General features: G+C 39.5%; 2 protein-coding genes across 6 annotated transcripts in view; one reads left to right on the top strand and one right to left on the bottom strand.

The window, feature by feature from the left end:
• Nucleotides 1-15,889, bottom strand: part of ttv (exostosin glycosyltransferase 1 ttv) — a 76,741-nt gene that overhangs the window by 5,427 nt on the left and 55,425 nt on the right. The window lies entirely within an intron of this gene.
• Nucleotides 616-14,770, top strand: LamC (Lamin C). Of its 4 annotated transcripts, none has more exons than XM_086828762.1 (5): nt 616-9,057; nt 9,246-9,784; nt 12,368-12,962; nt 13,026-13,831; nt 13,894-14,770. In XM_086828762.1, the coding sequence occupies exons 2-5, from the start codon at nt 9,384-9,386 to the stop codon at nt 14,012-14,014; spliced, it is 1,923 nt and encodes a 640-aa protein (XP_086684888.1). In that variant the 5' UTR covers nt 616-9,057; nt 9,246-9,383; the 3' UTR covers nt 14,015-14,770. The 4 variants fall into 4 exon arrangements, with proteins under 4 accessions (XP_086684888.1, XP_086684889.1, XP_086684890.1 ...); XM_086828764.1 differs by lacking the exon at nt 9,246-9,784 and adding an exon at nt 10,480-10,770 and having other exon boundaries at nt 8,977-9,057; XM_086828763.1 differs by lacking the exon at nt 9,246-9,784.

The following is a 15,889-nucleotide window of genomic DNA, read 5'->3' as shown; positions in this document are numbered from 1 at the left end:
TGAATAGTCCTTCCCCCAAAAGGGATGGCCCCTGCCACTGCTTCTCTCTATCTCTATTGCTCTATTTCTGGGCTTCTATATGGTTTGTCCTCCGCAGAGTGTGATAATTCAATGGGCCTCAGTTGTTGCCTAATTTTCCGTTTGGCGCAGATGGCGAACTCCTCACTCCACAATGGGGTTTTCCCTAGCTTTTAGATATAATACAGTTGCGAGTGACGTAATAGGGGCCTTGGTTATCATTCAGGTATTATGAGTACAATTTTATCAAACGATGGGATTTTTACTACATTTTATGTTAATTATATATATTAATCCTATGACTTGTTTAATGCTTATTTTTATGATAATTAAATTAATAAGTACCTTCGCATGGTACTATAAATTGAGTCAGAAGCCGGTTACCATATTTGATTATTATAGATATATAGATATAGTTTGAACACTAATAAACAATGACTTGCAACTTTTGTAATACAACACTTTTCTGAGACTTGGCCAGCAGAAGTCACTTCGTTCCGGGGAACCTGTTGGGAATCATATGCACACATGTGCGACATTTATTTTGGTTCAAATTTAGAAGCAATTGAATAAAACTATGGAGTTATTCTTCTATATAATTTTACTAGTACATAAGTCGGAACATGGCGAATCGGTGGACTATTTATACACATATATACAGCTGCCATAAGAACGATCGGAAAATTTTAAGAAAAAATCGTATAACTTTTTTAATTTTCAACAGATTTTCATCAAATATATAGCAACTATATATTTTTTGTAATGTATGCTGCTGCTATAATCAATTGGTAATCATAGAACAAAACCAGAGATAAGTGAACATTAGGCTTACCAAAGGTATTTTTACAAAACCCATTTGAGTTTCTATTAATCTAACCCCAACTGTATTCGAGTATATGGGCATAATCATGCATACATGCATAGAGCGAGGCGTTACCGCAGTTTCCGCTGCGCAGAGCGGATGCGGAAGTGCCTCTGCTCGACCCTCCCTCGACCCTGATGCGCCCCTCCTAACTAAGTGTTAGACAAAGGCAGAAAGAGGAAGGGTGAAAGCGGGAGGAGGCTTGCTGCAAACATCGCGTGTCATTAACGCGACGTTAATTTGTCGCTCAAAGTGTTGGCGGTGTGCGGAGGGGCGCCTTAAAGTATGCCATGCCAAATTAGTTAGACATCCCAACCGCGCTCTTCGTCCTTATACCATTTTCCATTTACCATTTGGCACTGTTTTGACTAAGAGAGAGAGTCTGGGCTTGAATTTGAACTGAATGCAATTATAATTGCAAAGCCTGACCCCAACTAAGAGCTTAGTGGCGGCCTGCCAAGTGTGAGGGTGGCGGGGCATTTGCGCTGAGTTATGCAAGTACAGGTGCAGCCACGTGCACCTGACAGAAGGCACAAAAACAGAAGATGGAGGACGAAGCGTGTTATGCAAGTGGCACCGAGCCACTGGGACACCATCTGCTGCTGCTCCCTCAAAACCCTATCCCAGGACCCTAACCTGGCCGTCGGTCGCCTCTGTTCATTCGTGTTATTTCTGTCTGGCACGCCCTGCTTTTGTGCGTGTGGTTAGTTGAATTTGAATGCGGGCACGATGATCATCTCCCACAGGGAATTTCCTTCACAATTCGTGCTAAAGACATAATGAAACGCCTGGGGGGAAGGAACTACCCACAATGGTTCACAATTACAGGTTATGGATCGACAGTTGCTCGGACTTTGATGGGGGAAAGTTACCGCAACAACTATTACCTCAATTAATGCTTTAAAACTTAATACTATCTTTCTCTCTATAAACCAAGGAAATAAATAAATTAATCTAAGGGAGACTTTTGCAAGGAGCAAATACATTAAATATATCCTTCATTATATATCTCAATGTCAGCGTAAAACTAACTAAATTCTTATTCCTTCAGGCATCCTTTTTAGCTACTATCAATATTCATAAGCTGAAGCTTAAGCCAGGGCATTGCAACTTCGTTTGGCGATTTGAAACTTTTATTTTTCTGCCATATTTTTGTTTACTTTCATCATGTTTCCGCACCCTTTAACCCACACATCTCCATCTCCAGCTCCTCGTAACCCTTAACTCGTTAAGCTGCTAGCTGCAGGTGCCAGGAAGAAACTAACGAAACTAGGATTTTGCTGCGAACTGCCTGCCTGCCGATCCTGGTATCCTTGGAGCTTCTTGTCTGGCTGGCAACGTGTCTCGAGTGCCTGCTTTATATATTTTGTAATTATAATCTCCTTCCCCTCCCCTTTGCTCCTTTTTGCATAATCAACGCTCAACTAACGCGGAAAGCGTGTTTGCTTTAGCTCATCCCCATTTTGGCCCAGTGTATGATGATGATGATAATGATGATGATGAGGGTGAGGGTTGAGGATCTGCGTGTGTTTTTGTGTTGGCCTGCGACATAATTAAGTCAATCCCCCGCTGTTGGCGCTGCCAGGATAATTGAGAGCGAGAGGCTAGAGCTAGCAGGGGACAAATGTACGATTCAATTATGCACATACCACAACTCTAGCACTCCGGTTTGTGTGTGTTTAGGCCTGAACCCAGACGGGAACCGCCGCTCTTGTCCACATTTTAATTGGCCAACAAAGTGCATTTAATTGGCTTAAATCCATGTTGCACAGGGAGAATTTTTGAGTTGTTTCAAACAGCAGAAGCATAAAAGGACAGTGAGGATTGGTTGGCAAGGGAACTTTGTAACCCCCTAAATTCCATCGTATTTCATATGCTTTAGGCTGTAACCACTGTACTTTCCCCAGTTGCTTGGCTACACATGTCAGGCGGGAGTTTTCCCATTCAACTGCTGGGTTTTCTTTTCTATCATTTCCATCACTGCTGCTTGTTGGCGGAATTTGGATGGCAGCCAGCAGAGGACTTATCGCAGGACCAAGAGCAGCGCGCAACAATCGCTTAAGGCACTACTTAAGGGCCTCAAGGAGGAAAAGGAAGTCAACCAAAACTTCATTTCCTGTTCGCATCAGTATCAGCATCTCATGTAGAGTATGTGTGTTCAAGCGATGATTAAGTTGCCGGCACTGAAGGATGTGAAGCTACTGCAGCAGCTTGCTCCCGGAGGCTCACAGGACTCACAAGCCAATAGACTGGATAATGTAGGCAAATAAAACAGGTGTGTATGCAGGCCTTAAAGCCGGAATTTAAAGTTTGTTTGGCCTGCCACCACCCACTGCCAACACACACAAACCGAACCGAAAACCGACTTGACTGGAATTCCATTAAGAGTTTTGCCTAAAAGTTAACTTACGCCCATATACAAATATATGTGCTAGGAATATATGTACATACATACATATGTGCAAGTATGTCTGCATGCAGGCACAAATTTGCTTAAATTAATTGCAAGCCAATGCACAGGAAGCCAGAGTGCTGCCTTTTGGCCCCAAATGCAAGTCAGGATTCCTTTTCGGCCGCAGCTTTGCCTGTTTATTTTCTTGATCTGGTATGGGCTTCTTTTATTTTCTGTTAGCTATTAATGGAATTTTAATTGGAAGCCCTTGGAAAAGGGCTTTCTCGCAAACGAAGTTTGTGGCAAAGGAAGACATAAGATTAAAGGAATGAAAACTACATGTAAATTAATAGTAGAAAAGATTTTTGCTTCTTTGATAAATGATAAAGGCTTATGAATGGTATTTGGACTAAAGAAAATATGTGCTTTATTTGTGTAATATTTTTATTTTAAAGGTTAGCTCGTTTCAAGAAGCAAATTCCTTTACGAATTTGTTTTATCTTCAAATGAACTAAGAAGGTTTCTTCTTACTAATCAGTTTTCATCAGGCAGACACACACTTTTCTACATGTTTACAAATTGAATTCTGTTTGGTGATGCCGCCATGGCGAAAGTTTTCGTTTCCGGTTCTTCGGCGTAATAAGAAGATGTCGGTTTCCTTTTATTTTTTCTTGCTTCTTCCCAGCTATTTTTACTAGCATACTTCGTGGGGCCAGAAACTTCCTGCATTTGTATACAGAAACATATATACATACATATATGTATATGGGTGGGCGTGGCAAGCGGGTTAAAAGTTGAAAGCTGTGCAAAGGCAGCTGCATACATAAAATGTACTCCGTTGGCCAGGCCAAAACTTGCACTCAGTGACACCAAAAAAAAAATGTACTCAAATGTTCTGCGCTCCTGCATTAAAAAACTTCAACAAAAAAATAAAGAAAAATAAGAAAAACATAAAGAACAAGATGAACTCCGTCAAAGACAAACACTAAATTAACTTATGCAAGTAGCTAAAAGTGACATGAAGCTGCAGCGGAAGTAAAATTGTTGCTTAAAAATTAACAAGTGCCTTAAGATAAATGCAACAAAAATTAAGTATAAGTGCGAGGGGAGGGAGCAAAAGTTATCGTTCCCTGATTTCCATAAACAAACTACAAATCCCCCGGACTCAATTATAAAGCAAACATAAAACTCTCAAAACAACAAAATGTGTTTAAAAATAATAAAAATAGATGTTTGTGCATGTATGTATGTAGATATTCCCCATTGGCTGGTGAAAATATTTAAAAAACAGAAGCACGTTCAGCTAAATGCAAACAATTTTACTCTCTGCGGTTTTTGGCTTATGACAATTAAACAAAAACAGCAACAAATTGCTAAACCAATTCCGAACTGAATACATTTTATATGGGATTCTATATGTATACATTTTTTTAATTCCTTTCATTCAGCGAGTTTCAGACGTGTTTTTGCACAAATTTATCGATCTAAACTTGTTGACCAATGTTAATTAAGTGTGACACTGGATAGGGGGAGGAGAAGGGGATATTATTCTAGGCATATATACATATATATATTTTTTATACATTTATATATCCGATGATGTGTGAATTTGTGTGAAATCCGCAACTCTTTGGCTTTGTTTTTAGGCTTAGCGAGATATACATTTTCAATGATTTTTTGATGAGATTTGCAAGTTAAAACTCTTAAATGTTGGCTGTGGGAGATATAAAATTTTAAAGAATATTTCTGATACTGTCTAGAACAAATTTCTAAAGTACTTTTTAATGAGAGTACTTTATATTTCTTATTTAAAATATAAAATAGATTAATTTAAGTCAAGTCAAGAACTGAAACTATACTATACTATAACCCACCTCCTTATATTGGACATTATGGTAAATCAGTTAACTTAAGCATTTTACTTAACACAAACCTCTACTTAAAAAAAGTAATTTACACACTGATATCTTAAAGATAAACTTCTTTAAAGCAAGAACATATTATTTACAAAAGATTACTGCAACGTTTTAAAGCTCTTCTTCCAATTATGCTTAATTTTTCAATCTTTCCTTCAGCACCTCTTCAGCTTAATCGCCGGGCGTTTGCCTTTCGGCTCTTGGCTCTTTTTTTTTGCTGTTTTGGCTGTTGGTTCCATTCATCTTATAACGTCATTTGCCATGACTTCAAACTTTAAGCTGACGATGATGTCATTACTGTTGGCAAACTTCGGAGCTGTCGCGTACAACGCAAAATAACCAAAAAACAACAACAGCAGCAAGCGACTGAAGTTATGAAGCTGCTTTGACAAATTCGTAAAAACAACAAAATAACAAAATCAAAAACAACAAAAGCAAACATAAAAAAAAAAACAAAAATTCAACAGACAAACAAGTTTTGACGGGAAGCGCAAAAAAATAAAAATAAAAATACAACAAGTAGCTAACTTCAATTTTGTTTGATTTCAGTTTATACAGTATCTCTGCTGAATGTTTTATTTCACGATAGGCACGGCCAGGTCAATATCTATATAGATATACATACAAAAACAAAAAACAAAAAGAAAAAAACGTAAATGTAACAAAGAGCAAATAAATACAATACAAATATTGGTTCGGAAAGTTTGCTCAAATTAAGAGCCCTGCGGGCAAGTGTGTTTATTTATTTGTCGTCCTCGTCGTCGTTCTTTATTTCAGGTTAATCGATACTTATTGTATATGAAAATGGGAAAATATAAAGCTTCTTCCCCCCTATAGAAATGATAAGCGAATTGGGAGAACAGAAAATTGTTAAGTTAAAGTGCCTTTAGGGTGAAATATCTTAACATAATTATGTCATTCCAAAGAGGTACAAAAATGTGTTAAGAAATATATGAAACAAAGAGACTTTAAAAGAACTGCTGAAGGGAAATTTATTAATAACAAATATATAAGACAACTTATTTATAAAAGAATTTTCAAGAAAATTCACTTAATGTGAAATAATGTGAAATAAATTCTTTAAATTTAAATTTAAAACTGCTCATTCAATTGATAGTACTTTTCCCTACTATTTCAAGTATTCATTTCATAAAGCTAATTTCCTGCCCAGCCACTGGAATAATTCTTATCAATTTGTAATCTTAATCCCAAAACACAATTCATCAACTGACAAATTGAGGTAATCTCAAAAAACAAAGCCTAGATTACAGAGAACTTCCCTAACAAGCAAAAAGCCCAAATAAGATTCAACCCAAACAAGGTTTGAATAACAAATAAATAAACAAAAAAAAAAGAAGAAATAACAATTTAACATCTGGTTAGGCTTAAATGCTTACTTTGAGCATACAATTGAGAATGTTAATTAAGTCTAATTAGCTGACGCGTACGGCTCATAATGATAATTATAATTCCGAAAGTCAAAAGAAACGTTCACGTCGTTCACAATTTAAAAATAATTCGGTGACGTCACAGAGAAGCCTCCACGTTTTTTGGAGGTCAGTGCTGTGTATACTGATATACCTCGACATTTACTTGTATACAAAATTCTGGTTTTATTTGCTTGATTTTCTTTTGTGTATTTTTGTTATTTCAAATGGTGACGTCACGGGCGTCATATAGATTGCCTGACAAGTTCACATATTTTTTCCCGCTGCGTGAGAGCTCAAAGCTTTTTCCCATTCTCGAGGGCAAAATAAAACAAAAACAAGAATTGTTTGCCGGCTATTTGCATTTTGTTAGAAGAGAGAGAGAGAGAGAGAGCTGAGAAATTTTGTTATCTAGAAAAAAAATGGAAAAGAAAGCTTGGCAGAGAATGTCGCCTTCTCCCGCTATTTTTTAACTGGTTATTTATTATTATGACTGGCTCTCAAAGCACTCCCAAAGTATAACATGTCAATAAATATTTCACTTATGACAAGTTTTGACATTGCGCCAAGCCAAACCAAGTTTTCCTCTCACCCACCCACCACCGAATTTCCCATAGCCCTCCCATGCAGTATTTCATAATTTTGGACAAGTTGTTGGGCCCATAATTGACCCGCTCGCCGGCTGATCGATAAACTGACAAGAGAACTATGCAAATGGGGAGAATAGAGAGGGAGAGAGAGAGAGAGAGAGAGAGAGAGAGAGAGAGAGAGAGAGAGAGAGCGCTGGGGATGTGGTCCCAAAACTAACTAACTGAATCGAACGGAATTGATGATGTGGGCGGGCATCCATTGTGGTCGATTTTCATGTGTCGCAATCACTATTAAGGGCCCCCATTAATTTATGTGGCCAGACAAAGTCTAACAAATCATAAAATTTATGAAGAGACGAAGGATTATGAATTGGGGATATTTGTGTGTGTGTGTATATAACATAAACTGCAGCTAGTTTGAATGTCAAGCAAATATTGAAAGTATAATATCTTAAAAATTAAAATTCCAAAATATATATGTTCAGTTGTGGTTTATTTCTAAACTCCAAAGCATCTACTTAATAATAAATACCTCCTAAGGCTCATAAATTTCATATTTTTGTGCAATCCCACTCCAATATTTTCCACATGTTTCATTGGTAATCTTTTTATTCCACGCTATATTCACTCAATGTGTTACATTTTTATACCCTTTGCAGGGTATTATAATTTTAGTCAGAAGCTTGTAACTTTGTGAATCAGTCATTTCTGACCCTATAAATCATATATATTCTTGATCAGCAAATCGAACCGAATCGAACTAGCCATCTCCCGCAGAAAAACAAAATGTATCAAGATTTTCAAAATATTATAAGGGGTTACATGGTTAAAATCTCAAAAATTAGCAAAATTCATTCAATTTCAAATTGAGTGTGCAGATTAATCAACCTAATCAAAACTAACATAGAATTAATTAATTGATTAATGCCTTTTTGGCTTAGTTATGAGGTTTTCAAAACTTTGATATGCCTAAAAAAATTGTTTTATAAAAATATCTAGTATTATCCCAAAATTCAATTGCAAACTGCAAGGGTATATAAAGTTCTGCTTCCCGAAATTAGTTTTCTTTCCTGTACACTTGTAGTTTTATTTTTCACGCAATGCTGCAATCCATATGTTCAAATTTACACCATTTCCTTTCCCTTTGTGGTACCCATCTCTGATTTTATAGCAATTGCCGTTCATTAACCTTGGACCAAAGCACTGAAGAACTCATTGATGATTAGGAATGCATTGCAAGGAATTTCTAATGGAGATACAGTGGAACTTACACATATACTGATGCCACCTTACCTTACTGAAGATAATTAGGATTTATAAATCAGAATTTTAAATAAAATCGAATATTTAAGTATTGAGTATTCAAACCGATCTAAAAAAATGGATATATAATGCTCTAAATTTATAATGATATATAATGATGGATTTTTGATTACAACAATGTTTGTAAATTGAATTTCTGACCTAGAAATCATTGGGAGGTTTTAATTTTGTTAGTTTAATATAGTCATTTCTACAGTAGGCTAGAAAATTCTAATAGAAATTTTACCTCAAAGACTTAATTTTTTGTAAAATATTATAGACAAGAACATCAAGTTTTCATACTTTAATGTGTAATCTTGTTTCCTCTGGCTCCCAATATTCTTCATAGACAGTTTCACCTGTGAAAAAGAGTTGTTTTTTTTTTGGGAACCGGCAAAACGGCATTAATTTTGGTTGCCTTTGTTGCCTTTGAGGTGATTTCTATTTGGAGCTCCAGAAACACAAACAGCTGTACATAGGGGAGTCTCCGACTAATACGAATACGAATGGAAAAGAGACTTCGAAACAACAATAATAATAAAGCCAAAAGGTGAGAGCGGAAAAAAATACACAGAGAGAGTGGCGGAGAGTGTGTGTGTGTGTGTTGTTTTTAGAGTATTTTTTATGACCGCCTCTGCCGACGACGACAGCGGCGGCGACTACTAATTTCGTCGATGATGGCCGCTCGCTCGCTTGCTCGGTTCGAGGCAAAGTCTCACTGTTTCAGTCAATTTTCAGCCGTCAAACCAAGCGGACGCACAAAAAGGAATTAAATACATAGCCCCAGAGCCGGAAAAGCACTCGCAATTCGAAGAGATATCAGGGATTACGTACTTAAATCGCACAACCATCGTAAATAAATAAATAACGCATAAAATGTCTGCTCGTCGCGTCACATTGAACACACGCGTCTCGCGGGCCTCCACCTCGACGCCGGTGGGTGGCGCCTCCACCTCATCGCGGGTGGGCGCCACCTCGCCCACATCCCCCACCCGGACCACTCGGCTGCAGGAGAAGGAGGAGCTGCAGCATCTGAACGATCGTCTTGCCTGCTACATTGACCGCATGCGCAACCTGGAGAATGAGAACAGCCGGCTCACCCAGGAGCTGCATCTCGCCCAGGATACGGTCAACAGGGAGACCTCCAATCTGAAGGCTGTCTACGAGAAGGAGCTGGCCGCCGCCCGCAAGCTGCTCGATGAGACGGCCAAGGAGAAGGCCAAGCTGGAGATCGATATTAAGCGGTTGTGGGAGGAGAATGACGACCTGAAGCCGAGGTAAAGCTTGGGAGCCAAAGAAAGACTTGGCAATGGGAATGGAAATATGTGTGAATGGTAACAGCGTATTATTATCAGCCAGTGATGTCATAGACAGGCATGCTAACCGCAGAAAGCGTGCACTGAGAGAAAAGAGATGGATATTATGGTACATTACATATTGGGAATTTATAGCGGATAGTTTATCATGTATAGGAAATATTTCAGATTTATAGAGTCCTTAAAATTTTCACTAGAAACTCATGATAAGGGTTAAGAGGTACAAAAAAATACCTTACAATTTGAAAATACGTACAGTTTCGCTCTCTTTTACAATTGAAATATGTCTAGTATTGGAAAACTCCTCATATAAAAAGATCACAGAAGTTGCTTTCTATTAAAAAGCTCTTTGATAAAGTGATAAACATGTGACTAAATTCGAACCAATTTAGAAAAGGCATGTTTAAATCGATACCAATTTAATATTTTGTTGCTCAATTATTTTTTCAAGTGTAACACAGTCAGAGAAAGATAGAGAGAGTGCCGGAGAAGCAGAGCAAGTTGGCAAAAGCCTGAGCGAGGTCGGTGATGTCATGCCAAAAAGCACATTTCGAAAGCCACCACGCACATGGCAACCCTCTCTCTCTCTCTCTCTCTGTCTGGGTTCTCTTGGCTCTCTCAACGCTCTTGTTTATTTTTTGCATTTACACTTCCAGAAGTCTCCTCGACATTTTTATGCAAATGCCAAATACCAAGTTCCATGTAGTTAATGAGCAGTCAAACCCAACCAAAATCCAACCGTAACCGAACCGAAATAGCGCCTTAAGTCTCAATGAAGGTTACAAGACTATGATGTCATGTCTCGCAGTTACAGATCCCATATGTAATACCAGTTTCTGGTTTCTGATGTCTGATGTCAACACAACAAAATCGGGTGTAGTTTTTCCATTTTCAAGATTTCCGTAGCGTTTCGCATCGTTTGCGTTATCAGGCAATATTTATTTTTGGTAGGTATTAATGGCCGAAAGCTCATAATAGCCACAGGGTTTTTTGTTTGTATTTTTTGTTGGCCCAATGATAATGAAGTTAAGAGGGGTTAATGGCTGAAAGATGGTGTTTAAATGTTGGTTAAACTGGAATTTTCAGTTTCTTTTGAGGTGTGTCAAAAGTGTTGAAATCACAAAGGAAATTTGATATTAGAAACCGTGAAGATTAAGATTTGATAAGATAGCATATTTGAGGGATTTTAAAGATTTAATTCAAATCTAAACTAAATATGAATTCCTCCTGAAATTTTCCCCATTGTTTACTGCATTTAGTTGTCCCATAAGTTATTCCAACATTCCTCGAAAACACTTTTTAGAAATTCCAACATGTTGACAAAAAGAAACATATACACACATAAATAAATTGGGTCAGCGGAAGGAATTCAAGGGGGGGAAGGGAATAAAGAAATAGCGCTTCAACACGCTCACGAAATTTGGGGAAAAAGTAAGGGAAAAACTAGAACACAAAACAACAACCTTGAATCCGTTTTCGTTTTTCGCCTTTATTTTCCCCCATTTTTACACAACTTTTCTTGATTAGCCTCGGAAAATGTTTACATTCACTACTACTGGGTGCAGCAAAGAAAACCGCTGTGAGGTCCAGACTCTATAGAAAAACACAGGGCAAAAGCATTTGGATTTATTCCCTAAAAGGCAGTAAACTATAACCACAATTTAAATAAACGTTTAATTCAAAGTCAAAGCATGAAAAGCCAATTATGCCTTATGAAAAATCATGGCTTTTGTTGTTACTAAATATAGAAAAATTATATTTAAAACGTGCAAGACCACGCGAGACATCAAATTGATTTGAGCGAATATTCTCGGATTATTTGTGGCATTTTCATAGTTATTTTTTAAACAACTCAGGCATATGTATATATGTATAGAATATAAAAAATAACAAAAAATGAGATTGCTGCTTTGAACTGGTAGGCGGCCATAAATCAAAGGGAGGTGGTCAGAAATAGCTGGGCTACTTTATGCTAATGGCATGTGACGCTTTATTTCAAGGCAAACAAAATATCGAAATGTTTAAATATTTGATTTGGAGGATCGTTGAACGAGTTCTTCTAAGCGACGGAGCGAAATTTAAATAAATAATATGAATAATACATTTTGTGAGATAAAAAGAGAATGAGAGCGGTCTCAGCTAAAAATGTGACTCAGTTGAGGCAAAAAATGATATAGACAAGTGACGTCATCTATGGGAGCACATGTAGATAAAAGGCATTGCACTGGGCGGAAAAAACGTCATCTTAACGGGTTGATTTATTTGTTAATTAGTCACTATGTAAGTAGATCTCGGAAAGACCAAATTGGTTACAGTCTTCAAGGGGAAATAACAAATATAGTCTCAACAACGGAGACTGTACTTTTCTTTATTCTATTTCCTATAATTCCCAAGTGTTCTTTTGGGTAGAATAAAACAACAATTAATTCTTAAAACCCTTGAACAATCTATAGTTTTAAAATATCTTTATATATCTTTTACTTCCTGGAAGTATTTTAGCCAAAGTTTATCTATTAATTTCCATAATTTTCCCCCCAATTTCAGACTCGATAAGAAGACCAAGGAGGCTGCCGTGGCTGAGAATAATGCCCGCCTTTATGAATCTCGTTATTCGGAGGTCAATGGCAAATACAATCAGGCTCTGGCCGATCGCAAGAAGTTCGAGGATCAGGCCAAGGAACTGGCCTTGGAGAACGAACGTCTGCGCCGCCAGCTGGATGATCTTCGCAAGCAATTGGAGGCCGAGACATTGGCCCGCGTCGATCTGGAGAACCAGAACCAGAGTCTGCGCGAGGAGCTGGCCTTCAAGGATCAGGTTCACACCCAGGAGCTCACCGAGACTCGCTCTCGTCGCCAGATCGAGATCAGTGAGATCGATGGCCGGCTGTCGCGTCAGTATGAGGCCAAACTGCAGCAATCGCTCCAGGAACTGCGTGATCAGTACGAGGCACAGATGCGCGCCAATCGTGAGGAAGTCGAGCTGCTCTACGACCAGGAGATCCAGAACCTCAAGGCTGCCGCCAATAGGGCTGCCCAGGGATCTGCTCATGCCACCGAGGAAGTTCGTCTCATGCGCACCAAGATCGATAGCCTTAATGGCAAGCTGCAGGAACTGGAGAACACCAATGCTGGCTTGAATGTAAGTGGGATTATTAACTATTAAACCCAATTCTAATCTTTTTATATAATATATTTCTTAAAGGCCCGCATCAGGGAGCTGGAGAACCTTTTGGACACTGAGCGCCAGCGCCACAACCAGTACATTGCCTCCCTGGAGGCCGAGCTACAGCGCATGCGCGACGACATGGCACAGCAGCTGCAGGAGTACCGCGATTTGATGGACATCAAGGTGTCCCTGGATCTCGAGATTGCTGCCTACGACAAGCTTCTGTGCGGTGAGGAGCGTCGCCTGAACATCGAGTCACCTGGACGTCCTGGCAACGATTCGGGTATCTCCTCTAATGGCACACACTTGCATGCTAGCACCAGCTCCCGATCTGGACGGGTTACACCCAGTGGACGTCGTTCGGCTACGCCTGGTATTTCCGGATCGAGTGCCGTAAAGCGTCGTCGCACCGTGATCGATGAGAGCGAGGATCGCAGTGTGTCGGAGTACTCAGTAAATGCGGCGGCCAAGGGAGATCTGGAGATCATCGAGGCAGATGTTGAGGGACGCTTCATTAAGCTGCACAACAAGGGCACCGAGGAGATCAATCTCACTGGCTGGCAGTTGACTCGCATTGCTGGCGATGAGGAGCTGGCCTTCAAGTTCTCGCGCGGATCAAAGGTTCTGGGAGGTGCCAGCGTGACCATTTGGTCTGTGGATGCCGGCACTGCCCACGATCCGCCAAATAACCTGGTGATGAAGAAGAAGTGGCCGGTGGCCAACTCGATGCGATCGGTGCTGGCCAATGCCGACAAAGAGGTGAGAGTCTTGTCCATATACAACACGTGCGGCACTTGCGACATCTGCCGCCACTGCAGACACCTCGAGTTCGTGCTCGACCAGTACGCTATTTCCCCAATTCTAGTCTTCCCTTGAGTCTAATTGAAATATTTTTTTATTCCAGGATGTTGCCAGCTACGACCGTGTCCGTGCTAACGTTTCCAGCCACGTCTCAAGGCATCGCAGCAGCGGCACGCCTAGCACCGGCTTTACCCTCGGTTCCGGAGCTGGCTCCACTGGCGTGAGGAGTCTCTTCTCCCTGCTCTTCTAGATCCAGCGGGGACTCGTAACTCGAATCGGATTGGATTGGATGGGATTGAATTGGGAGACGCCTCTTCAAGTCACCAAGTCACCACCACCGCCAACAACCTCACCTCACTCACCGCAGAGACTCACAAGACTCACAGGCTCCGAGCAGCACATTCACGCCCCGCAAATGATAGCTGATATCTGATGGATCACATATCAAAACAATTGTGAATTATGAATTATGTACAACATCCAAAACTTGGTTCAACTCTTAATGTTACATGTTTAAGTGCCCTTAGTGATTTCATGTCTCTTTTGCTCTACGCGTTTCCTATGCTTAAGTAAGATTTTTTCACTTAACTTTACACTCTCTGTAATTTATGATTGTTCTTGTGAAGAGAATATGCATTTTGCTACAATAAAAAACAAAGAAAATTTGTTGAAATGAAAACTATAGAGCTGGTCACGTTACAATTTCTGATTTATATACAAAGTAAACTTTCTGTAAATCTATTTTTGTATCAAAGAGGCATTGCGAACTTAAAAACGTTCAAACTGAAATCAAAATTATGAATTATTTATGTCCAAACATTGATCTAATGTTTAATGTTTAAGTGGCCTTCGTGACTCTACGCGTATTTCTTAAGTAATTTTTGTTACTTTACACTTCCTGTAATCTATGATTGTCTTTGTAAGAAGAACATGCATTTTGGTAAAAATAAAATAAAAAATATATATACGTTGAAAGAAAATGCGAGAAAATCAATTAATGAAGAAAACTTGGCCGCCAGCTGAATTTTTGTTGGTTTTCGAGGAAGCCAAATCAGCTTAGGCGAAGGGATTTGCGCGTAGAAAAGTTCTTGAGATGCTGTCGTGGCATTTTCCACTATCTCTGGACTCCTCGGGTCCAGGACCTGGCCATAATGGACAGGAAAGTGGAAGAAATTAACTACAACGAGTCGAGGGGGGTTGACAGGAGTGAGAAACTATGGGCTAAAACCGAATGAGGTCAACGAAAAAGTTTTGCAACTTTACAACTTGAAAATAAATTAGGTTGGATCAACCGGGGGAAAGGTCGAGCAAACTGAAGCTCAAGTTTTTAATGGCACAAATATATACATACAGGCCAAAAGCGGTTTCAGCAATTAAAATGTTGGTATTTCATTTGGTATTTGAATTGGTAATAAATTAAAAGATAATTATGCAAGTGTTAATAATAAACAAAAATATCATGTTCAGAAAATATTATTTATATCTTTAGATACTTTTATTACCATAATAAATTAGGTATTTAACTATCTAGTAAAACCATTTAAACTTCCTGCACTTTAAAGCCTTCCACTTCCACTGTGCCATCTCTGCACCTTGAAACTAACTCCAAAGAAATTAACATCAGCAAGGACACCAAGGAGAGTGGCAAGATCCTTTCAATGGCACAAATAGCGTTATCTATTGCTCAGCCATTTCTTGCAGTGCATGAGCGGCCACTAAGGCAACTTAGCGGCGCCTGAGTGAGTGCACGATTCAATGGAATAAATGCGCAGAAAGTGGGAAGCAAAGGTGTGGGCGCCTGCGACATCTTGGGGAAATGTGGGCGGGCCAAGGACCTGGGACCTAGTCCTGTGTGTAGGCAGGCAGACAGTTGACTTCAAAGTAGTTTGTGCCTGGGAAAAAGTTTCTTGCTTCTCCCTGGCGCACGTTTGCATGCGCATAATAGGATTAGTCAAAGTAATAAGTTGTTTTTCCTCCTCCACTTTTAGCTGCTGATGCTACCTGAGACTCCTGTCGCGCCCAACCCACCCCCCTACACGCCCTCCTTCTTAACCAGGTGAGTGGGCGTGGCCGGTGCTTTGAAATGCAAATCTCGACGA

This window comes from Drosophila serrata, unplaced genomic scaffold, assembly GCF_035046125.1.
Source record: "Drosophila serrata isolate PLE 108 unplaced genomic scaffold, ASM3504612v1 contig_184, whole genome shotgun sequence".
NCBI classification, from domain to species: Eukaryota; Metazoa; Arthropoda; class Insecta; order Diptera; family Drosophilidae; genus Drosophila; species Drosophila serrata.
Note: the sequence above shows the minus strand (reverse complement) of the source record. Positions and strands in the feature narration are given on the sequence as shown.

Excerpts from the sequence above, each read along its gene's own strand:
- LamC (XM_086828762.1), top strand. The coding sequence starts at position 9,384 with ATGTCTGCTCGTCGCGTCACATTGAACACACGCGTCTCGCGGGCCTCC. Across the intron at positions 9,785-12,367 it reads AATGACGACCTGAAGCCGAG|ACTCGATAAGAAGACCAAGG; the intron begins GTAAAGCTTGGG and ends CCCCAATTTCAG. Across the intron at positions 13,832-13,893 it reads CTCGAGTTCGTGCTCGACCA|GATGTTGCCAGCTACGACCG; the intron begins GTACGCTATTTC and ends TTTTTATTCCAG.